The sequence below is a fragment of the Natator depressus genome, chromosome 6 (assembly GCF_965152275.1).
Source record: "Natator depressus isolate rNatDep1 chromosome 6, rNatDep2.hap1, whole genome shotgun sequence".
NCBI classification, from domain to species: domain Eukaryota; kingdom Metazoa; phylum Chordata; order Testudines; family Cheloniidae; genus Natator; species Natator depressus.
In genome coordinates, this window is record NC_134239.1 from 15,023,164 (window position 1) to 15,049,565 (window position 26,402).

At 56.0% G+C, this 26,402-nt stretch overlaps 2 protein-coding genes across 2 annotated transcripts; one reads left to right on the forward strand and one right to left on the reverse strand.

Moving 5' to 3' along the window:
* Positions 1–692: 692 nt before the first annotated feature.
* RPS6KB2 (ribosomal protein S6 kinase B2) lies at positions 693–8,013 on the forward strand. Its single transcript, XM_074954594.1, has 15 exons — positions 693–779; positions 1,681–1,715; positions 1,979–2,099; positions 2,792–2,860; positions 2,952–3,099; positions 3,354–3,411; positions 4,340–4,440; positions 4,529–4,619; positions 4,774–4,864; positions 5,172–5,279; positions 5,644–5,706; positions 6,064–6,141; positions 6,629–6,736; positions 6,895–7,007; positions 7,445–8,013. Exons 1-15 carry the CDS (start codon positions 708–710, stop codon positions 7,614–7,616), a joined length of 1,428 nt encoding a protein of 475 aa, XP_074810695.1. The 5' UTR covers positions 693–707; the 3' UTR covers positions 7,617–8,013.
* Positions 8,014–9,070: 1,057 nt separating this feature from the next.
* Positions 9,071–25,200, reverse strand: PTPRCAP (protein tyrosine phosphatase receptor type C associated protein). Its single transcript, XM_074956850.1, has 2 exons — positions 25,129–25,200; positions 9,071–9,757 (listed from the first exon to the last, which is right to left on the reverse strand). Exons 1-2 carry the CDS (start codon positions 25,129–25,131, stop codon positions 9,173–9,175), a joined length of 588 nt encoding a protein of 195 aa, XP_074812951.1. The 5' UTR covers positions 25,132–25,200; the 3' UTR covers positions 9,071–9,172.
* Between the last annotated feature and the right edge of the window lie 1,202 nt (positions 25,201–26,402).

Here is a 26,402-nt window from a genome sequence, read left to right on the forward strand (position 1 = left end):
CCAACCCCCTGCCCCCACCCCAAACCCCCAGGGGCCCCACAGGAGAGTTAATCCGGCCCGTGTTACAGGACCCCCGGCATGTGGGGAGCAGGGTGCCGTGGGGCCAGCCGGGGCGTGCCTGGAAGACAAGGCGAGCCCCGCCCAGGGAGGGGGCGTGGCGGGGCCGGGGGGGAGGCCCCGGGGGGAGGCAAGAGGGGCCCCCGCGGGAAGGGACTCACAGGGCAGGGGAGCGGGGGGAGCCCGGGCGAGGGCGGGAGGGGCACGGATACATCTGCTCCGACCCCGGGGCCACGTTTCCCAGAGGCCCCCGCGGCTGGGTCCCTTCCCGACCAAAGGTTTTTTCCTGCCGCTGAGAATAGCGCGTCGGCGTCAACCCGCCTCCTGCTCCGCCGGTTCGCGGCCTCTGGACGTGTCTCGCTCTCCCTCCGGCAGGCTCCATGCCGCGCGCCCGATGACCCGCCAGCGCTCGCGCGCGAGGCAGTGCGTTCGCCGCCGCGCTGCCCAAGGGCTCCTCGTTCCCTTCCCGAGCCCCTCCGCGAACCGGGACTCCGGGGCCCAGAAGCCTGGGTGACGTCATCACGCGGCGCTCGGGGCCCGGGACGGTGGCGGGCGCAGGCCTGTGACGCGCCACTGGGCAGGAGGGGGCGGGGCGGGGCGGGGCCCGGCCGGGGGAGCCCGGGGCCGGGGCCGTCGCCGCCGCCGCCGCCATGGCCGGGGTGTTCGACATCGACCTGGAGACCGAGGAGGGGAGCGACGGGGAGGAGCCCGAGCTGGGGGCGGTGAGAGCGGGGGATGGACAGAGCCTCGGCCCGGGACCCCCCCGGAGCCCCCATCTATTCCCTGCTGGGCCCCCCACCCTGGTCTACCAGGGCCCCCCACTTGTCCTCCAGGGCACCGATGTATCCCCTGCCCGAACCTCTGGCCCCCCAAACCTGCTCCTCAGCTCCCCCCAGGACACCCCCATATGCCCCTAGGACACCCTAATCTGCTTCTCAACCCTGCTACCTGTTCCCCATATGAAGTCCCCACCCCCCCTGCACCTGCCCTCCCCACCCGCTGGGCTTTTGTGCTCCCCTGCCCCCGCTTCCCCCTTAGCACCTCCTTCTGCACTTGCTTCCAGTGTCCAGGTAGCATGTGATTTTCTTCCACCCCCCACAAGGAAGGGGCGTGAGTGATTCGGCCCCCTGCGTCTTGTCCCACCTCCCCACAGTCTGTGACTCTGGGCAGCATGATGAGCAATGTCCTTAGAAGGTGACTGCACCCCGATCATGAAGCGTCCTTGTTACCTGTGACTAATAACACCCCAGGGAAACTAGCGCCTTACCCTGCTCCTGGGGAGGCTGTTGTCTCCCTGTCCCCTTGCTGTTCCACAGCCTGACCTTAAGCCTGGCACCTCCCAGCAGCCAGACATGAAAACTGGTGCCGCCCACCCCACACCCCATTGGCACTCTTAGGCAGTCTGCTCCTAGCCCTGGTACACACCTCACCCCTCTGCCCCATGCCCAACCCCTGGCTGCCTGCTCCTAGCCCTGGTGCCCCCTTACACTCCAAGTGCCTGATCCTAGTTCTGGTGCCCCTAGCCCCTGTGCCCCTTGGCAGACTGCCCCTAATCCCTGTGACCCCTTGTTCTTGTGGGGGTTGTCAGTGTGTGCTTGTCTGATTTCCCCTCCTCTGTCCTAGGAGATGGATTTGGAGCTGCGGGGGAATGGCCTGGAGTAAGTAGCCCAGGGAAGGGGCTAGGTGGGGGCAGGGGCTTTGGACAAATGTCATTCTTTCTTTGGGGAGCTGATGAATCGAACCAGCCTCCCTGGGCTGAGGGAGTGGGCACTCAGGAGCCAAAATCTGTCCTATTCCCACGGGCTTTCCCCCAGCTGATCACTGGCCCAGTATGTCCTCTCCCTGGGTGGCTCTTCCTCCCTCTTCCCTACGGCGTCTCCAGCATGTGCTCCCTGCTCACATCTCTGCCCGTCTCCCTCAGGCCGGTGGGGCACTATGAGGAGATCGAGATCTCAGAGAGCAGCGTCAACAATGGCCCTGAGCGCATCGGGCCACACTGCTTCGAGCTGCTGCGTGTCTTGGGCAAGGGTGGCTACGGCAAGGTAGGGAAGGGCCAGGGGAATCAGACTGATGGGGCCAGCTGTGGGGGGCAAGGGTGTGTGCCTCCCTATGCACATGTTCCTGTTACCCCACCCCTCTCTACTGGGGGATGCCACTGTGGGACTGACTCACCCCTGTTTCTCTCCTGGACCCCTGCTAGCCAGAAACCCCTATGGAGGAGAACGAGAAGGGTGGGAGGGAAGGTTTGGGTGCTGGGACCCTTGCCAGGGCCTGCTCTAGGGCTCTGTTTTGGGGGTAACTTGTCTGGAGGAGAGAACTGGTCAGAAATTTCAATTCTGACACACCATTGTGGTGCCACATGGGTAATGTACTTCAAATGCCTCCTGGCCCTGGCTCCTTAGCTGGGCTACCTCTCCCAGGATGCATCATGAACTCAATTATTGCGGAGGACAGGCGGCACCAAGTGGCTCTCGCATGGCCCCAGTGCATCATGGGAAAGTAAGTGTGGTTGGGGAGCTTGGCTTACAGAGGGGCTGCATGAGACAGCTGAGCTACAACTCCCATGAGGCCCCATGGCTGCATTTCTGAATCCTGTCATGTTGTTTCCATCGGAGCATCTCTTCCCAGATGGTCCCCTGAGTTGCTGAAGGAAGCTGCCTGCCTGCCGTTGGCACGGCAGTGGGGATCTAGCTGTACAACCGCCCGCCCTAAAGTCCCCTCTCTTCCCTCACAGGTGTTCCAGGTGCGGAAGGTGCAGGGGACCAACGCCGGGAAGATCTTTGCCATGAAAGTCCTGAAGAAGGTAACTAGCTGGCCAGTCCTTCCTGCTGCTGAGCGTGGAGGTGCCCCCTGTTGGCACTCTAATGCCCCTTTCTCTGTCTGTCTCCCCCCAGGCCAAGATCGCCTGCAACGCCAAGGACACAGCTCACACCAAGGCTGAGAGGAACATCCTGGAGGCCATCAAACACCCCTTCATCGTGGACCTGATCTACGCCTTCCAGACGGGTGGCAAGCTCTACCTCATCCTTGAGTGCTTGAGTGGTATGGGGCAGGGCTGAGGTCAGGGGTGGCTTGGGAGGGTTTGGCCCTAGCAAGTGCTAGGGGAGAGACCAGGCTGCATGTGAGTGACCTATGTGAGCACAGTATTGTCGGAGACTGTATCATGCTGTCGGCCTGCAATCTGGCCAGAGCTGGCCCCTCTCTACCCTCATGACCTCTCTGGGTGTGGGGGGATGTGGGGCAGGAGCCAGGACCTGTGTGGGGAGCTCAGGTACCTCTTTGTTTTGGGTCTACAGGTGGAGAGCTCTTCATGCAGCTGGAGCGTGAGGGCATTTTCCTGGAGGACACAGCATGGTCAGTGACTGGAGTAGCTGGGAGCACAGAACCCACCCCCCCACCCCGCCAGCGCTCTGGCTGTGTTGTGATTGTTTTTGTAGACTCCTAAGCTCCAGCCCAGTGCCCGTCCCGCCCTTGCTGTGTTGACCAAAGTCTATGTGGAAACGACCTGCTCCCATTGTGTAAACACACCACAGAGTGGGGCTCTTCAGAGGGATCACTGAGCTGGTGCCGAGTGCAGAGCTGTGTTTAAAGCCAGACGGTGCTCCCATGCCAGAGCACCAAGGCAGAGCCAACCTGCTGGCGCCAGAACCTGAGGGAGGTGGGGGCTTGTGTGCAGCAGAGAATGGGAGCAGGTTGCAATACGTAGTAACTGGCACGGCTCAGCGTCCCACGTTGTGCACACTGCCAGGGACAGCCTGAGGCTCACTGTGACCTGCTGACACCATGGTCAACGCCACAATCCTTGGTTACAAGGTGGCGGTCGCCACTGGTTCAAATGGCAGCCAGCCTCCTCCAGGGGGAGACAAGCAAGGGCTGGGAGGAGGTAGAGATGGGCTGGGGGGAGCATGGGGGTCCCAGCAAGGAGAGGCAGGTATGGGATGCACAGGTGCAGAGCTAAGCAGGAGAGAGGGCACAGGAAGGCAGAGAGGGAATGCCAGCTGGGGCCCAGCCAGCCTGGGAGAGGGGGGCCATACTGGTCTGTGAGTGGTGAAGAGGTTCTTGTGCCATGGGGGTGCCCACAGTATTTCCCAGGACCTGACTGGCTCCCCTGGGCAGTGCCCAGTTCTTCTGCATGGTGGGAGCCATCCCCCTGGTTTGACTGGGCATGTCAGCTGCTGCTCCTGCTGGGGGAGCTGCATGGCTGGCACATCAGGGAGCAGCGCCCCCGCGAGCTGCAGGTGTTCAGGTGGTACTGACTGCTTCATTCCTGCTTGTGCCGCAGCTTCTACCTGAGCGAGATCACGCTGGCCCTGGGCCACCTGCACTGCAATGGCATCATCTACCGGGACCTGAAGCCAGAGAACATCATGTTGAATAGCCAAGGTATGGAGCTTAGGGGCGGCGGGGTTGGATGTGGGGCCCAGAGAGCTCTGGCTCCGGAGTCTGACCCACGGGGTCTCGTCTCCCTCAGGGCACATCAAGCTGACGGACTTCGGACTGTGCAAGGAGTCGATCCATGAGGGAGCCGTCACCCACACCTTCTGTGGGACCATTGAGTACATGTAGGTGCCCCAGAGACACCCACCTCCCCTCGCACTGCTCCCCCGTGCGACCCGGCCCCAGAGACACTGCCCCTCCCCTCGCACTGCTCCCCTGGGGGGCCTTGGGGTGGTCAGTGGCTGGCCCAGCAGCTCAGGGTGTCTGTGCCATCCCTAGGGCTCCAGAGATCCTGATGCGGAGTGGACACAACCGGGCCGTGGACTGGTGGAGCCTTGGGGCCTTGATGTACGACATGCTCACTGGATCGGCAAGTTCTGCTCGTGCTGTTAACATGGGGGTGGGGGGCCGGAGCCACAGGCTGAGGGTTTTCCCTTTCTCCAGGTACAGTGCTGGGCCTGGCTGTTGCTCTGTCCCATGAGCCTTTGCACCAAAGGGCACCTTCCCTCACCCCAGCGCGGTCCCTCACTCTGCACCCTCCGCCCCAGCCCAGACCTTTGTTCTGCACTAGGTTCAGTGGCCCTTGTGCCCCACTGAGGTATGCTGAGTCATGCCCCTCTCCCAGCATGACCCCCACTTTTTCGTGGTGCTCAGCCCCCTCTGTGCTTCCTTTGCAGCCGCCATTTACGTCTGAGAACCGGAAGAAAACCATTGACAAGATCCTCAAGGGGAAGCTGGTGCTGCCACCTTACCTGACCCCCGACGCCCGCGATCTACTCAAGAAGGTACTGCTTGCATGTGCCCCCCCCCCAACTAGGATGCTGCCCTTCACGCTCCTGACCTGTGTGAGGAGGTGCTACTGCCCCCAGATGGTTACTGGCACCTGCTCCTGTCTGACGCTGTTGCCATCTCCTTCACTTCCGCTCCTCACAGCTGCCGACCTGTCAGCCCCAGAACCAGAAGGGTGTGATCTTGGATCAGGGCTTTCGTGTGGGTCTCACCAAAATGGCTGCCACTAGATGTGGAATCAGGGTGGGGGCAGGGGGGAACCCTTTAGTGTGTGTGTGTGTATATAAACAGTGCCCCCCACCCCATGTTTGCCAGGCCGTGCTCCCTGAGGGGTGGCCTGACTCTGTTCTCTCTTTTCAGTTCCTCAAGAGAAATCCCAGCCAGAGGATTGGGGGTGGGACGGGCGACGCGGCCGATGTGCAGGTAGGTGGGGTGGGAGGGTGCCTTCTGGAGGTGGAGGAGGGGCAGTACACAGCGCTGTGAAAGGGGGATTCTCTCCCCTACCTGCACCCGTGCGCACACTGGAGTCAGTGGCAGGAGGCGGCTCCCTTCCATGTGCCATGGCTCTGGGCAGGGGGTGGAGCCTCCTCTCCACGTGGGCACAGGCTCGTGCCAAGCCTTGCCATAACCTTCCTGGGCCCAGGACTCCCCGCACCAGAGGGCGTCTGCATGGGGAGCCCAGGGGAGGGCACAGGCCTGAGCTGGGCAGATGCTGGGCATCAGGGGACGGGGAGCAGCTGCTGGGCTTCTGACCTCCTGCCTGTGTGTCTGTCCCTACAGAAGCAGCCATTTTTCCGCCACGTCAACTGGGATGAGCTGCTGGCGCGCAAGTTGGACCCACCCTTCAGGCCCTGCCTGGTACTTGCCTGCCCTTGCCCCGAGCCACCCACCAATGGCAGGAGAGAGCCAGCCCATTGCTCCTTGCTTGCCCTGCCCAGCCCAGCCTGGGCTGAGCCCAGAACAGGCCTGCCTTGCTCTCTCCCACATGGCAATAGATGTCTCACCTCGCAGCTCCCAGCACCCTCACCCGGGTGGCAGTGCAGAGCACTCACACCTAGGGCTCCTTGCAGCCCAGCCCTCCCAGGATTGGGGGAGGGAGACCGAGACAGTGTTGGAGAATGGGACCCAGGTGTCCAGGACAGCTGTGCAGGGCGCTCAGCCCCCATGGGGCCCTGCAGCTCCCAGACCCCTCGGGGAGGAAAACCTGGATGGCAAATGGGAAGCCAGATCCTTTATGTGGCAAGCCTGGTTGCCATCCTCCCCTGCTGGCAAATGACGCTGATGCCAGGCTGCCCCTCCCATTCTGGGTTGACCCCTCTCTGTCCCCCTCCCTCCTGCCCTGCAGCAATCGGATGACGACGTCAGCCAGTTCGACACCCGCTTCACTCGTCAGACGCCCGTGGACAGCCCTGACGATGCCTCCATTAGTGAGAGTGCCAACCAGGCCTTCCTGGTAAGGACTCCCAGCAGGGGGTGCTGTCTCAGCTGGGAGGGGGTGCAGCTGGCACAGCCCAACCCTGCCCTTCCCAGCAGGGGGCCCTCTGACACCTCGGAAGGGGTGGAGCTTGCACTGTGGCATCCCTGCTGCTCTGACCTCCATGCTCTCTGCAGGGCTTCACGTATGTGGCCCCGTCGGTGCTGGAGAGCATTAAGGAGGGCTTCTCCTTCCAGCCAAAGGTGCGCTCCCCTCGCCGCCTCAACAGCAGCCCCAGAACGCCTGTCAGGTACGGCTAGGGGCACTTCCAAACGAGGTGACCAACAGGCAGGGCTCCTTTCCCCTCTAGGGGGCGCTGGCTCTGATCTGGCGCCAGCCTCAGGGAACTGGTTGACTCAGGGATGGGGAGTGGGATATGGGGTCTTTCCCCTCTAGGGGGCAGTGGCTCTAGCATCCCCTTCCTGGGCTTTCTCAGCAGTAGATACACCTCTCTCTGTATGGTGTTGCCATGTGGAGCTGTGGATCTGGGTAGGCAGGGAGGCAGTGCCAAGACCTGGGGTTGTTGATCACAATGTTCCCGAGGAGGGGGTGGGACGGGGGCTGTGGATTGGGGCGTGGGGCTGTTGATTGCAGGGTTCCCAGACCTGGCCACCTGTGGGGGTTGGGATGGGGCCGGCTCACTCCCTCTCTGTGGGGGTCTCACTCCCAGTTTCTTGTTGCTTTCAGCCCGTTGAAGTTCTCTCCCTTCGAGGCCTTCAAGCCCAGCCTGGCGGTGGAGCCCATGGAGCTAGGGCTGCCGCTGCTGCCACCCCCACCAGAGGGCACGGCCCCCCTTCCCATCAAGACTTCAACAGGCACCAAGAAGCAGAAGGGGGGCCGGGGCCGGGTGGCAAGGTAGCTTGAGGCAGGCATGGTGCCCCTGCTTGGGCAGGAGACTCAGCTTGGGCCGGCGGGAGGCTCCCCATGGAGGTGCCCAGCCTGTCGGTGACCCATGGAGTGGACATAGCCCCCGACAGCTGAGTGGGGCTGGGAGGTATCGGGAGCCCTCAGCCTGGATGGACTCAGGAGGAGATGCTTTGTCAGGGCTGCAATTCCAAAGGGTAGGGCAGCCCCAGCTGTGGAGGGCAGGGGCTGCTGGGTGTGTCCTGAGCGGCCCCATGGGCCCTGGGCTGCAGGTCCCACCCACGGGGCTTTTAACCTTTCCTTGGTGCTCTGTTTTTATTGCTACAAATCATGTTTTGGGGTTGAGGAGGTCAGTGCTAGAGGAGAGCAGAGGATGCGGGGTAGAGCATGGCAGGGGCGTTGTCGGGGGGGGGGTCAGTGTGTGCTGGGGAGGGAGCAGAGCATGGCTGGGGGGGCCTGTGTGAAGAAGGGCATCGTGCAGAGTGTGTGGTGGGGGTTAGGGTGATGGGGTGGGGCAGTGTGGGGGGTGAGGCTCAGAACCCTGGGGGAGCAGGGAAAGGGGGGGCAGGGTATGTGGGGGGGCAGAGCCTGGAGAGGCATGGGGTGTGGGGGGGCAGTGGGGTACTGAGTATTAGGGAAGCGACCACGCTCTGCCTCCTCTGGGTGGGAGGGTTGCTGGCTTGTCTGCTGTACTCCGTGTCACCGTGTGAGGTGTGTGGGTTGCGGGGCAGGCAGCCGCTCTCTGCTGCTGGGTCTGTGCCAATTAAAGCCTGGGTATGGCTGTGCTGTGGCTGTCCCTTCTTGTTGCTGGGGGAGGGGAGGTAGTTTGCCACCACCCCCTTGCCCGCTGCTCCATGGTGTTTGGGGGTGGGGGTCACTCCAGCTGGTGCGTAGCCAGTGCGGGGGATTGTCCAGTGGGGGAGCCTCATACTCTTCTCCCATCATGTTGTGGGGCAGAGGGGCCTGGAGAGCCCTCCTTAAGGCCAGAAGGCTGGGGTCACACTCCCTCCCCCTTCTTCCAGGGGTGTGGTTCACAGCGGGTTCCGCGCCCCCCCCATGCAGCCCCACCCCCTGCATTCCCCGCTGGGGTAAATGAAGCTGCAGAGTGTGCCAGGTTGTGAGCAATGCCGCCCCTTTATTGGTGCCTGTAGCGCTGCCTGTGGGCCAATCAGCAGCTCCCCAGTGGGAGTGGAGCCACACGCTCATGCCACAGTGTCACGCCCCATATCCTGGTGCAGGCAGTGGGGGGAGGGGAGGGGTGCTAGAGTCAATGCAGAGTCTGGGGTCGGGGGCGCTCCCTGCCTTGCTTGGCCTGGCTCTCCAGCTGTGAGGGTGGTGGGGGGGAGAGGTGGGGTGCAGGGGGCCCCATTGCAGCCCCATGGCGAGGGGTGGAGAGCTCTGCAGGGAGGGGTGGGGTGTGGGGAGCAGTTCATCCCAGCTTCTTTGGGGGCGGGGGTGGGCTGGGAGCAGTTGTTCAACTCCAGCTGCTCCCCAGTGAGCAAGTGGGGGGCTGAAGTCCCCCCTGTAGTCCGTGTCCTTCCCTCAGCTCCCCTAGAGGGCAGTGACATGCTGGCGGCTGCCTCCCTCTGCTGTGCTGTCCTCCCAGGCTGCCGTCCCGGAGAAGGAGTGCAGATCACTGAGCAGGCCCCCAGCGCTGGCGCCCTCTGCTTCCCCTGCCTCTTCCAGGGCTCCCCCGGCGTCGTCGCTGGGCGGGGTCCCCTCTGGCACAGCAGTGCCCTCCTCCTCACTCTGCTGCTCCTGCCCTCCTCCACCTTCCTCCTCATCCCGCTGAAGGGTCTCCTCGTCCTCGTCCTCGTCCTCGTCCTCATCCTCGCCTTGCCAGTGCCTCTCAGGGGGCACCTGCCCTCGCAGCTCATGCCAGCGCCTGACCAGGGCTGCCAGCAGGCGGTGTGGCTGGCACAGGTGGCGTGGGTGATATCTGCCATCTGAATCATGGCTCAACTTGCGCCAGGCCAGGGCCAGCACCAGGAGCAGCAGCAGGAGCAGGAAGACCAGGAGAACCACAGTCACGGAGTTGCTGTCTGGGTTGGAGCCTGAGCCCAGCGCGGCTCCCGGAAGCAGCAGGAGTGCCAGCCCTGCAGAGAGCAGCCCCTGTGGGGCATGGATGGCGGAGTGCTGGGGGAGGAGGGGAAGGGGAGGAGGTTAATGACTGCCTGCAGGTGTGCCAGGCTTGTGGGCATGCCTGGGACCTTGGTACTACATGGATTCCCCTTCCCCATGCTCAACACAATCGCTTTGTGCTGCTGTAACATGGCACCCTGGACTCCATATTCACTACTGGGATATGATTGTGGTATGTTTTATGCAAAGTACACCTTGTGAAGTTTCAGAGTAACAGCCGTGTTAGTCTGTATTCGCAAAAAGAAAAAGAGGACTTGTGGCACCTTAGAGACTAACCAGTTTATTTGAGCATAAGCTTTCGTGAGCTACAGCTCACTTCATCCGATGAAGTGAGCTGTAGCTCACGAAAGCTTATGCTCAAATAAATTGGTTAGTCTCTAAGGTGCCACAAGTCCTCCTTTTCACCTTGTGAAGTATCGTTGTTCCATTGAACATTGCTATTCAGTTGGATTGTCTGGACTATCATGGCATGTGAAGTTATGAAGTATTGCTATATGTTTGGTACTGAAATATGTGGTAAGTGGAACATGTGCACAGCCAGCCTTTCAGTGGTAAGAAAGGAGAAACTGACAAGACAGATTTACGTCAGGCCACCAAGGCATGTCTGGCTGGTCCTGTCAAGAATTCACTCTCCCAGAGATGCCTCAGAGAGGGCACATATGCAATGGGTGCTGTCTAACCTCCATGTCACTGCAAGGATCTTTCTAGCACCTGGAGAGAAAGTCTAAGTGAGGGTCAATGACATCACCACTTGGCCTCTTTCCTCCCCCATCTCAACACCTGGAAGATCATTTTGAAAGCAAAGTCTTTGAATGGGGGAAATTGATCCCAGGCTGGCAAGCAAATTCCCCCTGTGTAATAAGAAGCGTAAACTCCCTGAAACATCCAGTGGGTTGAGAAACTGCTTGATTCGAATCTTGCTTAGTCTGTAGAATTTAGACTGCGAGGTTTTTTTATTTCTTACATAACCAACTTTGCTTTCTGTGCCTGCTTCTTATAATCACTTAAATCTTTCTGTAGTAAATAAATCTGTTTTAGATTTTACCTAAAACAGTGTGTTTTTGGTTGAAGTGCTGGGGGAATCTCAGGTTAACAGGGCTGGTGCATATCCACTACCCTTTGTTGGAGTGGCAAACTAACTAATGGGCTTGCACTGTCCAAGGAAGTCTTGAGCAGTGTAAGATGCTATATTTCTGGGGTGCAAGCTGGAGGCTAGGGTGATTTGTACAATTCGTGAGTGACTTAAAGAGCATTCATGCAGTTTAGCTGGATGAGCAAAACGTGCTGTTGGCTGAGTGATCACAGTAGGTGGAGGGGTTTGCTGCTTGTCACTAGCATAGCCTTGTGAGAAACAGCCCAGGTTATAGAGTTAAGGGGGCACAGTGGTCCCAAAGTTCCAGGTTATACCCCAGGAATCCTGTCTCTGTGGCACAATGAGCAGGATGAAATGCACAGCTTGTTCTGACCAAGATTTGCACTTCTGACACTGGTGTAAAGATTTTAAGTGAGACTTTAAGGCCGCCTCAATGCGGTCAAGAAAGAATTACAAGTTTATTATTTTGTGTTTGCATATTTTGGGAAAGGGAAATAGGAGCAGAAAGGCATAAAAATGAGTGAGTGACACAGTTGCCAGGTTAGAGCTGTACAGACTGCAGGTAGCAGAAAAAGAGAGAAACTGAGCATCGGTTGAAAATGAAAGAACCGGAGATAAAGGAGAAAGGGAAACAGGCTGCCAGAGAGGACACAGGACATCAAGGAACTCTAGAGCTGAAAAACAAGGAGGCTGAGGAAGGCTAGAGATTGAAAACTCCAACTGGACTTGCTAGAAAAGCAGAACCAGAACCATCTAACCCCACTGATTCCCATCTCTCCAAAAATCCACAAATGGGAGCAGTTATGTCCTGCACATAAGGAGATGGGTGATATCACAGAATATTTTACTACTTTTGAGAGCTTGTGTGCAGCTCATGTGATTCCTGATCACAAGAAATTCCGTCCCCCCTCCCCGATTGAAGAGTTAACTGGTAAAGCTCTTAATATTCCAATGAAATGCCAATTCAGGATGCTTTAGGTTACCGTAAATTCAAAAAACCTTTCATAATGATTTCGATTACCCTTGAAACAGAGTGACATTTAGAAATCTTAAGAGAAATGCTGGTATGAGTAACGGAGAATATGTAAACAGGATGAAAGATCTAATGGGAAAATGGGCGAGGGGGAAAGCTGTTGAAAGTTTTGAACAAATGTTTGACCTTGTTGCTCAGGAGCATTTCCTAGGCATATATAAAGATGATGTAAAACAGTGTCTGTGCGATTAAAAACGTGCAAACTGGATGAGATGGCATCTCTATCTGATGGCTTTGAGTAGACCCAGGCATCTATTCAGAGTAAAAGGAAAAGGAGGAGTTGTGGCACCTTAGAGACTAACAAATATATTTGAGCATAAGCTTTCTTGGGCTAAAGCCCACTCCATCAGATGCATGCAGTGGAAAATACAGTAGGAAGATATACACACAGAGAACATGAAAAAATGGGGGTTGCCCTACCAACTCTTAACGAGATCCACTGATTATCACTACAAAAGTTTTTTTTCTCCTGCTGATAATAGCCCACCTTAATTGATTGGTCTCGTTAAGAGTTGGTATGGCAACCCCCATTTGTCATGTTCTCTATCTATCTTCCTACTGTATTGCAAAAAAATAGATAATGATGTGAAGAGTGTAAGATTGTTAGGGTTTGTACCCTATGAGAATTTATGAGAATTTCCAGTTCTCATAGCTCCCTTTAGCCTAGGAATGGATTAAGGTTAAGAGATTTTCTCTGTGCTCATTTTAAATTTGCTTCCAGTCTGAGTAGCATAACTCTCCATATAACTACAGGTTTCGGAGTAGTAGCTGTGTTGGTCTGTATCAGCAGAAGGAGTGAGGAGTGCTTGTGGCACCTTCGAGACTAGCAGGTTTGTTGGGCATAGGCTTTCATGGGCTGGGGCCTGCATCAGATGCATGCAGTGGAAAATACAGTAGGAAGATAGATATATACAAAGAACATGAAAAAATGGGGTTTGCCATACCAACTCTTAAAGAGACCAATCAATTAAGGTGGGCTATTATCAGCAAGAGAAAAAAAACTTTTGCAGTGATAATCGATTGATCTTGTTAAGAGTTGGTATGGCAACCCCCATTTTTTCATGTGTTCTCTCTCTCTCTCTCTCTTTATAATCCTCCTACTGTATTTTCCACTGCATGCATCTGATGAAGTGGGTTTTAGCCCAAGAAAGCTTATGCTCAAATAAACTGGTTAGTCTCTAAGGTGCCACAAGTACTCCTTTTCCTTTTGTGGATACAGACTAACATGGCTGCTACTCTGAAACCTATTCAGAGTAAGTCACAGAAAGGGTTGGGGTGGAGGGTTTAAATCTTGGTGGGATAGGAGAATCCCATTTTGCCCCTGGGAAGAAAGTGGGAGGCTGGGCACTCACCACCCCAAAACAATTCTTCTAATCCCCATCCCAAACCTTCAGTGAAACTAGAAGAGCCCAAAAGGTGCTATCATAGTAATTCCACTGATCACCTGAGAAATGAGTGCCCTGTGCGGGGAGGAAGCAGGCAGCAAGGAGCCCTTGTTGATGCTGCTGTCCTCCACACAGGAGCCTCTGTGGCGCCTGGCTCTTTTCACACTGATTTTATGGGACTGGCCTCTGCAGACGCAGGCGTGGAACACATAAAGGTTGTCAAAATTAATGGCAGGGAAAATGTAGGATGGGAAGATACAGGTACAGAGATTTCTGTGGTTAATTCGAATGTAATTCGAGATGATGAGACATTGCCAGGACAGATGGCAGAGCTTTTATTAGTAGGAGGTTTCTAGACTCTTGTGCCTTTGGCCATAAGGCACATTGAAACTGATGGGTTAGAAAGTGCATTAAAGGTGGGAGTAGTGGATGATATCCCCATTGACATGGTTACCGGCAATGATTTTTTTCTGAATAGATCAGATTGTTGTAGCCTGGAGCAAAAGGAATATTTTGCTGGGACCCCAGGGGAAAAGGGTATAGTCCTAGAACCTGCTGAAGGAAAGGGAGAAAATCTCTTTGAATCCTCTGCAGCAAAGGGAAGTAATATGATTCCTGGGGGGTTTTTTGGGAGGGGGGGATTGAGACCAGCTCCTGCACCACAGCTGAAGGCAGCACCTCTTCAGGAAGGGAGAGGGGTGGAGTGCCTGGCACTGAGAAAACTGTTCCAGCCATTAGCTGTGAGCCCTTTGCAGCTATACAAGGGATAGATTCTGCTCTAGAGAGCTTAGAGAGATGTGTCCAAGAGGGGACCCCAGAGAAGGAAAATGGGGAAAGAATAGTGGGAGCACATGGATATTGCCTCACTGGTCACTTGAGAGAGGATGCCCAGGACTGAGTGGCTGATTCAGCATCTGTGCACCCAGGCATGCTGCCTGTAACTTAGGTTCAAAGAGGGGACTGTGTAGCTGGCCTTTCAGAGCATAGCAGTCACGTAGCTAATTTCTCAGGGAAAGGGGTGATGGAGGTACTCCAATCCAGGTCCCAGTTTTTTAGGACACCCATCTTTATATGCTTGTGAAAAGTCAAGTCGAGATGCAGCTCCCATCCCTGTAACAGCCAAGAAGCTGAGTCCAGAAACCTTCCAGGCAATGTTTGTGAGCATGCAAATCACTCAGCTGGCAGAGGAGAGAGGTTGGTAAGACACAAAAAGCAGCTGACGGAGAGCTGCTGGAAAAAGGTGTGTCTGACTAATGAGCAAGCACTTGTAACTTAGAGACACAAATCATGAATGCCTAAGAAAAGGGGGTGGGGAAGTTCCCAGTGCTAGGAGTGGGGAACACAGGGTAAAAACCAGAAGAGGAGATGGATTTCTTGCATATGGACATACTGAGGTTGGGAGATAGCTGACACAGGACCAGCCAAAATGCAGAATCCCCTTACATCCTTACCTCACCAGACTGTGGAGTACCAAAGTGGTCAGCTCCCAGGAGACTGCACTGGGCAGCGCAGCATGGGGAGGAGGTGACCAGCCCTCTGTGGAGAAAGAAGTGGTTTGGGACTATTTAGAAAAGCTGGACGAGCATAAGTCCATGGGTCCGGATGCATTGCATTCGAGAGTGCTAAAGGAGTTGGCGGATGTGATTGCAGAGCCATTGGCCATTATCTTTGAAAACTCATGGCGATCGGGGGAGGTCCCAGGCGACTGGAAAAAGGCTAATGTAGTGCCCATCTTTAAAAAAGGGAAGGAGGAGGATTCTGGGAACTACAGGCCAGTCAGCCTCACCTCAGTCCCTGGAAAAATCATGGAGCAGGTCCTCAAGGAATCAATTCTGAAGCACTTAGAGGAGAGGAAAGTGATCAGGAACAGTCAGCATGGATTCACCAAGGGCAAGTCATGCCTGACTAATCTAATTGCCTTCTATGATGAGATAACTGGCTCTGTGGATGAGGGGAAAGCGGTGGACGTGTTGTTCCTTGACTTTAGCAAAGCTTTTGACATGGTCTCCCACAGTATTCTTGCTAGCAAGTTAAAGAAGTCTGGGCTGGATGAATGGATGATAAGGTGGATAGAAAGCTGGCTAGATTGTCGGGCTCCACGGGTAGTGATCAATGGCTCCATGTCTAGTTGGCAGCTGGTATCTAGTGGAGTGCCCCAAGGGTCGGTCCTGGGGCCGGTTTTGTTCAATATCTTCATTAATGATCTGGAGGATGGTGTGGATTGCACCCTCAGCAAGTTTGCAGATGACACTAAACTGGGAGGAGAAGTAGATACGCTGGAGGGTAGGGATAGGATACAGAGGGCCCTAGCCAAATTAGAGGATTGGGCCAAAAGAAATCTGATGAGGTTCAACAAGGACAAGTGCAGAGTCCTGCACTTAGGACAGAAGAATCCCATGCACCGCTACAGACTAGGGACCGAATGGCTAGGCAGCAGTTCTGCAGAAAAGGACCTAGGGGTTACAGTGGACAAGTAGTTGGATATGAATCAACAGTGTGCCCTTGTTGCCAAGAAGGCCAATGGCATTTTGGGATGTATAAGTAGGGGCATTTCCAGCAGATTGAGGGACGTGGTCGTTCCCCTCTATTCGACATTGGTGAGGCCTCATCTGGAGTACTGTGTCCAGTTTTGGGCCCCACACTACAAGAAGGATGTGGAAAAATTGGAAAGAGTCCAGCGGAGGGCAACAAAAATGATTAGGGGACTGGAACACATGACTTATGAGGCGAGGCTGAGGGAACTGGGATTGTTTAGTCTGCGGAAGAGAAGAACGAGGGGGGATTTGATAGCTGCTTTCAACTACCTGAAAGGGGGTTCCAAAGAGGATGGATCTAGACTGTTCTCAGTGGTAGCAGATGACAGAATGAGGAGTAATGGTCTCAAGTTGCAGTGGGGGAGGTTTAGGTTGGATATTAGGAAAAACTTTTTCATTAGGAGGGTGGTGAAACACTGGAATGCGTTACCTAGTGAGGTGGTGGAATCTGCTTCCTTAAAAGTTTTTAAGGTCAGGCTTGACAAAGCCCTGGCTGGGATGATTTAGTTGGGGATTGGTCCTGCTTTGAGCAGGGGCTTGGACTAGATGACCTCCTGAGGTCCCTTCCAACCCTGATATTCTATGATTCTAAAGCCGCAAAGATATGAATGAATTGAGAACCCATACTGAAGAGAAAGAAAAGCCAGTAACTGAACACATGCTAAGGTTCAGGAAGGAGTTGAAAGACACAATGGGTGTTGAACAAACCAGACTGTCTAAATAGAGGGCAGGGTATGACAAAGCTACTTGTAAACGCCCATCTGTGATAAAAGGTTTGGTGCTACTCTTAAACCTCCTGATAAAAAATTTGATGCTAATGGTAAACCTTGTGATAAAGAATTTGGGGCTGATGGTAAACCTAATGAAAAGGTGCAATATGCATGATTTTTGGGAAAAGCTTTTGAACATGCTCGGAGTGGTAAATAAGATCAAACCATGTGTTAAGAAGCTCTGTGGTAATGCTGCTTTTCAGCTCATACCTATAAACAGACTTGGAGCTTGTCACAGCAGAGAAACAATAATAAACCTGTTCTACTGTATGGACGGGGAAACTACCTCAAAGTAGCACCCTGGATCCCCATATTCACCACTGTATGGTGATTGTGATATTTTAAAAAAGGTACGCCTTGTGCGGTATCGTTTATAAAGTCTTGATCCATTGAACATTGCTATTCGGTTGGATTGTCTGTACTAACATGGCATGTGAAGTTATGAAGTATTGCTGTATGTTTGGTACTGAAATATGTGGTAAGCGGGACACGCACACAGCCAGCCTTTCAGTGGCAACAAAGGAGCAACTGACAACAAATTTACATCAGGACCAGCCAGATAGGAGTTGATGGCACACCAAGAAGAATCCACTCTCCCTCAGAGAGGGCACGTACGCAATGGGGGCTGCCTAACCGCAATGTTGCAGCAAAGATCTTTCTAGCACCTGGAGAGAAAGTCTAAGTGAGGGTTGATGACATCACCACTTGGCCTCTCTCCTCCCACATCTCAACACCTGGAAGCTCATTTGGAAAGCAAAGTCTTTGAAGGGGGTGATTGGTCCCAGGCTGGGAAGCAAATTCCCCCTGTGTAATAAAAACTGTAAACTGCCTGAAACATCCGGTGGGGTGAGAAACTGCTTGATTTAAATCTTGTTTAGTCTGTAGAATTTAGACTGTGAGATTTTTTATTTCTTATGTATTCAACTTTGATCTCTATGCCTGCTACTTATAATCACTTAAATCTATCTTTCTCTAGTAAATAAATCTGTTTTATATTTTACTTAAAACAGTGTTTTTGATTGAAGTGCTGAGGGAATCTCAGTTTAGATTAACAAAGGCTGGGGGTGTTGGGCAGGGTGTGTGTGGGGAGCCTAGGGTTGGGTGCAGGGCCTGCAGATTGGCACTGGGGGGGCATTAGGCAGGGCTGAGGTGGGGGAGCCCAAGGTGGGTGCTGAGGGTGGAGTGGGGTGTTAGGGTGTGGTGAGCTCAGAGTTGGGTGCACGGGGCTGCGGGTCGGTGCTGGGGGGGGGCGTTAGACAGGGTGTATATGTGGGGAGCTCAGGGTTGGGTGCAGGAGGCTGCAGGTTGGCACTGGGGGGCATTAGGCAGGGCTGAGGTGGGAAGCCCAGGGTTGGGTGCAGGGGGCTGTGGATAGCGTGGGGGGATGTTAGGCAGGGCTGAGGGGGAGCCCAGGTTTGGGTGTGGGGGCTGTGGGTTGACACTGGAGGGTAGGGTTGCCAACTGTCTAATCACACAAACCCAAACAACCCCTTCCCCACCCCTGCCCCGCCCTGCCCCAGGCACTCTATCCACCCTCCCTGTGTCCCTCGCTCTCCCCAGCCCTCACTCACATTCACTGGGCTGGGGCAGGAGGTTGGGGGGCAGGAGGGAGTGAGGGGTGCGGGCTCTGGGAGGGAGTTTGGGTGCAGGAGGGGGTTCTAGGCTGGGGCAGGGGGTTGGTGTGCAGGAGGGTGTGTGGGCTCTGGGAGGGAGTTTGGGTGCGGGACGGGGCTCAGGGCTGAGGCAGGAGGTTGGGTTGTGTGAGGGGTTGGGGCTCAGGGCTGGGGCAGGAGGTTGGGGTGTGGGAGGGGGTGAGAGGTGCAGGCTCTGGCAGGGCAGCGCTTTAGCTCGTCAGAAGGCTCCCGGTCAGTGGCGCAGCAGGACTAAGGCAGGCTCCCTGCCTGCTCTGGCCCCGAGCTTCTCCCAGAAGCAGCTGGCATGTCTCTGTGGCCCCTGTGGAGTGGGCAGGGGGCTCCGCATGCTTCCCCTGCCTGCAGGCACTGCCCCCGCAGCTCTCATTGGCTGGAGTTCCCAGCCAATGGGAGCTGCGGTGTCAGCGCTCAGGGAGCGGGCAGCACACGGAGACCCCCCCTGACCTCCTTCCCAAGGGGCCACAGAGATGTGCCGGCCACTTCTGGGAAGGCGCAGACCCAGGGCAGGCAGGGAGCCTGCCTTAGCCCCGTTGTGCAGCTGGACTTTTAGGGGCCAAAAATCTCCTGATTTGGCTTCAGTAGCCTCCAGGAGATAGAGCCTGATTCTGGGAGACTCCCAGCGAACCCATTAGGCGGGGTGTGTGCAGGCAGACCAGGATTGGGTGCAGGGGGCTGTGGGTTGGCACTGGGGGGGGGGTCATTAGGGCGTATATGTGGGGAGCCCAAGGTGGGTGCAGGGGGCTGTGGGTTGGCAGCAGTGTTCCCTCTAATTTTTCCCACCCATCTTACGTTATGTGCACCAATATGGAGGTGATGTGGTGCACATAACAAAATTCATGTGGTGGGGGTGGGGGGGCCAAGGGGTTCTGAGTGTGGGAGGGGGCTCAGGGCTGGGGCAGAAGGTTGCAGGGGAGGGTGCGGGCTCTGGAGCAGGGCCGGGGTGAGGGGTTTTGGGTGCAGGAAGGTGCTCCGGGGCTATGGCAGGGAGAGAGGACTCCCCCCTGCTCTCTCTCTCCCACAGCAGCACCTGGGCTGTGGGGGAGAGGCGCCCCTCCCTGGGCCGTGGCAGGTTCAGGCTGGGGGTTGGGTTTGGGCCAAGCGAGGGGAGCCCCTCCCCCGGCTGCGGCAGGTCTGGGGCTGAGTTGGAGCCGGGGAAGGGGCGCCCCAGCCAAGGCAGGTCTGGGCTGGGGCTGAGTTGGGGCTGGGGGAGGGGCGCCCCAGCTGTTGCAGGTTTGGATCAACCCTCCCCTAGCCCCGGCAGGTCCGGGGCTAGGGGTTTCCTGAGCGCTAATTAGGCTGCTGTGCGGCCACGTGGCTTACAGGGGCCTTTGGTTGGCACTGGGGTGTGGGGGGGGATGTGGCTTACAGGGGCCTTTGGTTAGCACTGGGGGGGGCATGCAGCTTACAGGGACCTTTGGTTGGCACTGGGGGGGCACGTGGCTTACAGGGACCTTTGGTTGGCACTTGGGGGGGCAAGCGGCTTTCAGGGACCTTTGGTTGGCACTGGGGGGCACGCGGCTTACAGGGGCCTTTGGTTGGCACTAGGGGGGCATTAGCAGGGCTGAGGAGAGTTGGGTGCAGGGGGCTGCGGGTTGGCAGTAGGTGGGGAGTTAGGCGGGGGTGTGTGTGTGCGAACATGCGTGTGCTTGTGTGTGTGTGTGGGGGGGTGCCTTACCCCCCTGCCCTCAGGTGATGGGCGCAGGCCTGGATGGTGCATTGTCGGGTCTCGCGCCCCTTGCAGTCGGTTGCCAGGCTGTGTGTGTCGGGGGAAGGGAGCGGTTTCTGCTCAGCTCATTCTCAGTGCCCTGCAGGGGCTGAGTCTCGCTCTACTGGTGTGGCTTCCCCACCCTGCCATGTGTGTGTGTCGGGGGTGGGTGGACAGCGAGTGGTGTGTATCACATGCTACATGGCCTGTGTGGGTGGCTCCTGGGGGTGCAGGCCTCACCCGGCTGACAAGGGTAACAGGAAGCAGCGGTCAGGCAGGTGACAGCAGTGGTGCGAGAGGTGGCTTTGCAGCTGGCAGCAGCTGCAGGGCCCAGCCCCCACTTATTCTGAGCTCTAGCCCCCTGGGCTGGCACTGGGCCCAGCTCAGCAAACTCAGCCTCTCAGTGTGAGCCAAGCCTGACTCCCTAGAGCAGCAGGCCAGAGTGCTGACACTGCGGGGCTGGGGCCCCACTTGTCCCTGCCCCAGAGAGCAGCCCTTCCCAGAACTGCAGCCAGCCAGGCAGGGCCCTGCCAGCCGGCACAGGGTCACCCATGTTGCCAGGGGGCTCTGAGGAGCAAGGAATAGGAGCATAAAGAGCTACCATAGTGGGTCAGGCCATGGTCCATCTAGCCCAGTATCCTGTCTGTCAACAGTGGCCAGGGCCAGATGCGTCAGAGGAACTGAACAGAACAGGGCAATTATTGAGTGAACCATCCCCTGTCGTCCAGTCCCAGCTTCTGGCAGTCAGAGGTTTAGGGACACCCAGAGAATGGGAATGCATCTGTGACCCTCTTGGCTAATAGCCATTGATGGGCCTATTCTCCATGAACTTATCTAATTATTTTTTTAACCTAGTTATACATTTGGCCTTCACAACATCCCCTGGCAATGAGTTCCACAGGTTGACTGTGCATTGTTTGAAGAAGTGCTTCCTTTTGTTTGTTTTAAGCCTACTGCCTATTAATTTCATTGGGTGACCCCTGGTTCTTGTATTGTAGGCAAGGTTAAATAACATTTTTCTATTCACTTTCTCCACATCATTCATTTTCTAGACCTCTTATCATATCCCCTCTTAGTCGTCTCTTTCCTAAGCAGAACAGCCCCCGACTTTTTAGTCTTTCCTCATACGGAAGCTGTTCCAGACCCTCCATCATCTTTTGTTGCCCTTCTCTGAACGTTTTCCAGTTCAACCAGATCATTTCTGAGATTTGTGGGTGTACCATGGATTTATATAGTAATTATGATATTTTCAGTTTTAATATCTATCCTTTTCCTACTGGTTCCTAGCATTGTTAGCCTTTTTGACCACTGCTGTGCACTGAGCAGGTGTTTTCAGATAATTGTCCACAATGACTCCAAGATCATTTTTGAATGGTAACAGCTAATTTAGACTCCCATCATTTTGTATGTCTAGTCAGGATTATTTTTTTCCAGTGTGCATTACTTTGCACTTGTCAACACTGAAGTTTATCTGCCATTTTGTTGCCCAGTCACTACCCAGTTTTGTGAGAGCCCTTTGTAACTGTGCACAGTCTGCTTTGGACTTAACTATCTCAAATAACGTTGTATCATCTGCAGATTTTGCCACCTCACTGTTCACTTTCTTTTTCAGATCATTTATAAATACGTTGACCAGCACTGGTTCCAATACAGATCCCCAGGGGCCCTGCTATTTACCTCTCCTCATTCTGAAAACTGACCATTTATTCCTACCCTTTGTTTCCTGTCTTTTAGCCAGTTACTGATCCATGAGAAGACCTTCCCTCTTATCCCATGACTGCTTGGTTTGCTTAGGAGCCTTTGGTGAGGGACCTTGTCAAAAACTTTCTGAAAGTCCAAGTCCAAGAATCACCCTCATCCACATATTTGTTGACACCCTCAAAGAATTCTAATAGATTGGTAAGGCATGATTTCCCTTTACAGAAGCTGTGTTGACTCTACCAATAATTCTGTTCTTTACTATAGATTCAACCAATTTACCCAATACTGAAGTTAGGCTTACTGGCCAGTAATTGCCAGGATTGCCTCTGTAACCCTTTTTAAAAATTGGTATTACATTAACTATCCTCCAGTCATCTGGTACAGAGGCTGATTGAAGCAATACCACAGTTAGTAGTTGTGCAATTTCATATTTGAGTTCCTTCAGAACTCTTGGGTGAATAAGAAGCAGTCCTGGGGACATATTACTGTTTAATTTATCAATTTGTTCCAAAGCCTTTTCTACTGACACATCAATTTGGGACAGTACTTCAGATTTCCCCCCCAAAAGGCTAGCTTTCAGGGTAGGATGGGACAATCTCCCCCACATCCTCTGCAGTAAAGGCTGATGCAAAGAATTCATTTAACTTCTCTGCAATGGCCTTGTCTTCCTTGAGTTCTCCTTTAGCACCTTTATCATCTCCTGACTGTTTTGCAGGCTTCCTGCTTCTGACATACTTCAAAAAAAAGCATGCTGTTATTTTTTGCTTCTTTAGCAAGCTGTGGCTCAATTTTTGGCCTGCCTAGCGACACTTTCACACTTAACGCTTTTCTCGTTCCTGTTAGCCTCACTAGGGTTTGACATAAAGGATGCCTCTTTGCTGCTAACACCTCCTTGACTCTGCTGTTTTGCCATGGGCTGTTAGTCTGGTCCTTGACTGGCTTTGTGGCTTTGTGATGTACATTTAGTCTGAGCCACTTGTGTGGGGGTTTGATGTAGTCCCCCTGCTACTTGTAGTCATTTACCCTTGGGAGAACTCCTTGTAATGAAATGGAGCAGTAGGGAAGTGAGTGAGTGAGAGAGAGAGAGAGAGAGTGTGTGTGTGTTCGTGTTCGTGTTCGTTCCGCTCTCCCTCCTGACCTGTGCTGGGCCTGTGGGGCTCCCAACAGTGCAGGTGCTGAGAGGCCCGGTGGGACTGGATGGTGTCCCTCACCTAGCAGCCGCTCTGCTGAGCTCCCATGGCCCCCAAGCCCACCGCACTGCCAGCCACGGGGGCTCAACCAGCCCCACGGGGCCCTGGCCAGTGCCCAGAGGGGCAGGAGATCCCAGCTGGCTGGAAGGGAGCAGGGCCAAAAGCTGAGCTGCTTGGGAGGGGGGCAGGGGCAGCTGCCCCAGGAGCCCCTAACACTGAGGGCTGTGGGGGAGGCCAGGAGAGGAGGTGGAGCTGCCCCTTGGGGCAGAATGGGCTGCAGGGGGTCTGTTGTAACGCTTGCGGGCCTAGAAGGCCTACCTCTAATGGGGCTTTATCACTTTAGCTTCCACTGCCCCTTTGCCCCAGCCTGTCTCAGCCTCTCTGCCTCCAGCTCTCTCCTGGGCAGCTGCCTTGCGCATGGGGGAAGCCTAAGGCTGGGCTAGCAGGAACTTTGGCAGAGGGGGCAATTGATCTTTGCCCAGCTCCACTTCTGCTTTCACTGAACAGCAGCCCTGTCTTCACTGAGGCAGGCGAGTCTGGTTGGGGCTCTGTCCTGTCTTAGGTGGCTCGGGCCTTTGCTGGGCCAGGTGGAGTAGGCATGCGGCCAGCCCGAGAGGCAGGGGCGGCGCCGGCACTAACTCATTGCAGCACCAGGCGGGGAAGAGGGGGCAGGGGGCCAGGGGCCGAGGGGAGGAGGAGAACTGGGCTGGACTGCTGAGAAATGGAGTCTTTACAGACCATGGACCGGAAATGGCCCGAAGGCTGTCAAGCCGAGAGCTGGGTGCTCTGTGCTGGCTCGTGGTCTGCCTGGGCAGGGGGAGACTAAACTTCACCCGCTGCCAACCAGGAGCAGAAGCGCCAAGTTACCCGCCTCTCTGCCATGCAACCACCTAGCTGCCTTCTGAGCAACGCCCCAGCACCCCCACCTGGCGCTCGCCCATCTCAGGTCGCTCGCTGGGCTTCAGGCCAACAGCTTTTCTTTGCGACAGCGACTAGGAGCTGCCCACCCTGGCCACTGCTGAGCTATGCTAGGGCTGTTATCTCCCCGCCTGGCCCATTCCCCTGAAGCATCTATGGCACCACAGTGTGGCCACGTCCCAGGGCAAGACACCCCGCTGCCCGGCTACTGCAGAACTCAGCCCTGAAAGCAGGCAGACTGGTGCCTTCATGCACCGCAGGCACCTCTGTCCTGTGATCACATACATTGGAGAGGGGGAGCAGGGCTCAGGGTACCCCAGATCACAACCTGCCAAGCTGCTCCAACTAATCCCCCCCCATCCAATACAACCCCCCCTCCGCACAGAGACTGCACACCTCTAGTCAAAGCTGGGGAGCACCGGCACCTTCCCCTCATGTGTCAGGGCTATGGATTACAGCGTCTCCCCCCCGCCCCCCACTTCCAGAGCAGCTCCTGAGGGCTGGCAGCAGCTCTCAAGGGGAGGGGCAATGAATAGAGACCCAGGGAAGGAGGAAGAGGAACAGACCAGTGATCAGGGGAGGGGAGGGAGCAGTGGGTTTTTTGGGAGCCTGTTGGTGTTAGCAGAGCGGCCTGTGCTGTTCTGGATGGGGTTTTCCTAGCAGCCTTTGCCCATCTGCCTGTGGTGAGGCACAGGGAATGGCAGGGTCAGCAGTGGCCATTACACAGCTGTTTCCTCCACAGACCCAAGAACAGATCTCCTTCCCATTTTACAGAGGGGAAACTGAGGCACAGTAAAGGCACAGGCAACCCCCCCCGGTACATGGTCCCTTCACCTAGGTGGGAAAGGGGGGGGGTAAACTTTGGGCTGAGTGTCAGACATTGGGAGCAGGACCTGGGCAGGGGTGGGGGAGGGGTTAGGATACCCCATACTCCATCCCACTGCCCTAGAGTTCCAGCTCCAGCCAGGCCTCCCCTTTGGGGCATGAGGCCATCAGGTGGCAGCCACTGTGCCCCTTTGCCAATGCTCCTGTATGGGGAAGGCCCCACCCCCCCCGTTGCCAATACAGACCCAGGCCAGTCCCTGCCCCTGTTGAGTTCCCAGTTGCCGGAGGGTGGGGTGGTGGTGGTGGTGGTGTCATGCATCTCTACCCTCCCCCCACGCTCCCCCAGGCCATTCCCATCCTGGCTTGAAACCAGCCCCCTGCCTAGTTTCCCTCCAAACATACCTGGCCCAGCCTGGTGCCCAGGGCAGAGCCAGGGGAAGAAGCCCATTAACCTTATCTAACTTTTTGCCTCCCATCTCCCCGGGATAGAGGGGGGAGTTCCCCCCCCTCCTGCCTTGGGGGTGGTGGTGGGGGTTCAGCCCCCAGAGAGGGCCCTTACCATTGCGAGGTGATGGCAGCTGGCAGCTCCCGGCAGGGTGGGGGACTGTGCGACTGGCGGGGAGCAACAGAGACGCGCAGCCGTGGGCGGGCGTTTCCTGCCAGCCCATCCAGCCCGCTGCACTGGGGAGCAGCTGCAACAGCAGCCAAGGGCTGTGCAGCCCCCATCGGGCGGGGGGGGGGGCACATTATGCAAATTAATCAGCTGATTTGCATCGAGCCCTCAACTGTTGATAGGCCACAGGTTTCATTCACCTCCAGGGCAGGCAGCCAACTCTCCCCGCCCAAGATCCGGGCAAGGGGGCTTGGTCCTTGGCATTTTTGCCCAGTTGGGCAGTGGCTGAGGTTGAGGGCATGGGAACTGAGGCCTACCCAACTCATCATAAGGAGGTTGTCCAAGAGCCAGTAGAGGGGCACTCCACTACCACCCGAGCAGGGCTGGATTCGAACCAGTGGCTGGTAGGGGATGGGGTACAACCCACCTGCTGTGCCCTCTGTCAGCCCAGCCTGGCCCATATGGAGAAGGTGGAGCTGCAGACAGGCAGGGCACAGAGGAAGCCCAGGATGCTCCAGGTGCTGCCTATGGGAAATTGCTGGGGTGGAGCACAGGACACTTCTCCAGGAATTGGGGGAAGTGGGGCTTAACTACCCACAATCATCCCATATCCATCCCATCAGCTCACACACACAAGCTCCCCTCCGGATCAACGGCTGCCACAGGTAGGGAGCGCAAGGCGGATGGTGCCCACAGACAGCAGCTGGGGGTTGATGCTCATTTCCTCTTTTTCCCCCTCTCTGGCCAGTCAAACCACCAGCACACATCTCTTCCCCTGGGCACAGAACAGGTGCGGATAGCAGTAGAAAGCTGTTATCCTCTAACAGGTCCAGGAGAGGGACAGGACAGACTTGCCCAGGGGGTTAAACAACTGTAGCTGCACCGGGGAAGTAAGATGGCTGCAAGGGAGGCATGGGCTACTGCTTAGAGACCCTGCTTAGGGCTGAGCAGCTGGGCCCTGAATTCACCTCCCAGCACCACACTGTGCTCACTGCAACCTCCTTTCCTGCCTGCCCCAGCCCTGCTGCCGTATCAGCTCATTAGCCCCAACCACTGGTTTCCTGTCTCCCCCGCAAGGCCCTGCCTGCGCCTGTGACAGGAAGGACCCTGAGCTCAACATGCAGGTGGGAAACCATCTCTTCCCCTTGTTCTCATGGCCCTGAGGGGCTGGGGGGGATGACATGGTTGCCAGCCACTGCATCTCTGCCAGCCGCATTGGT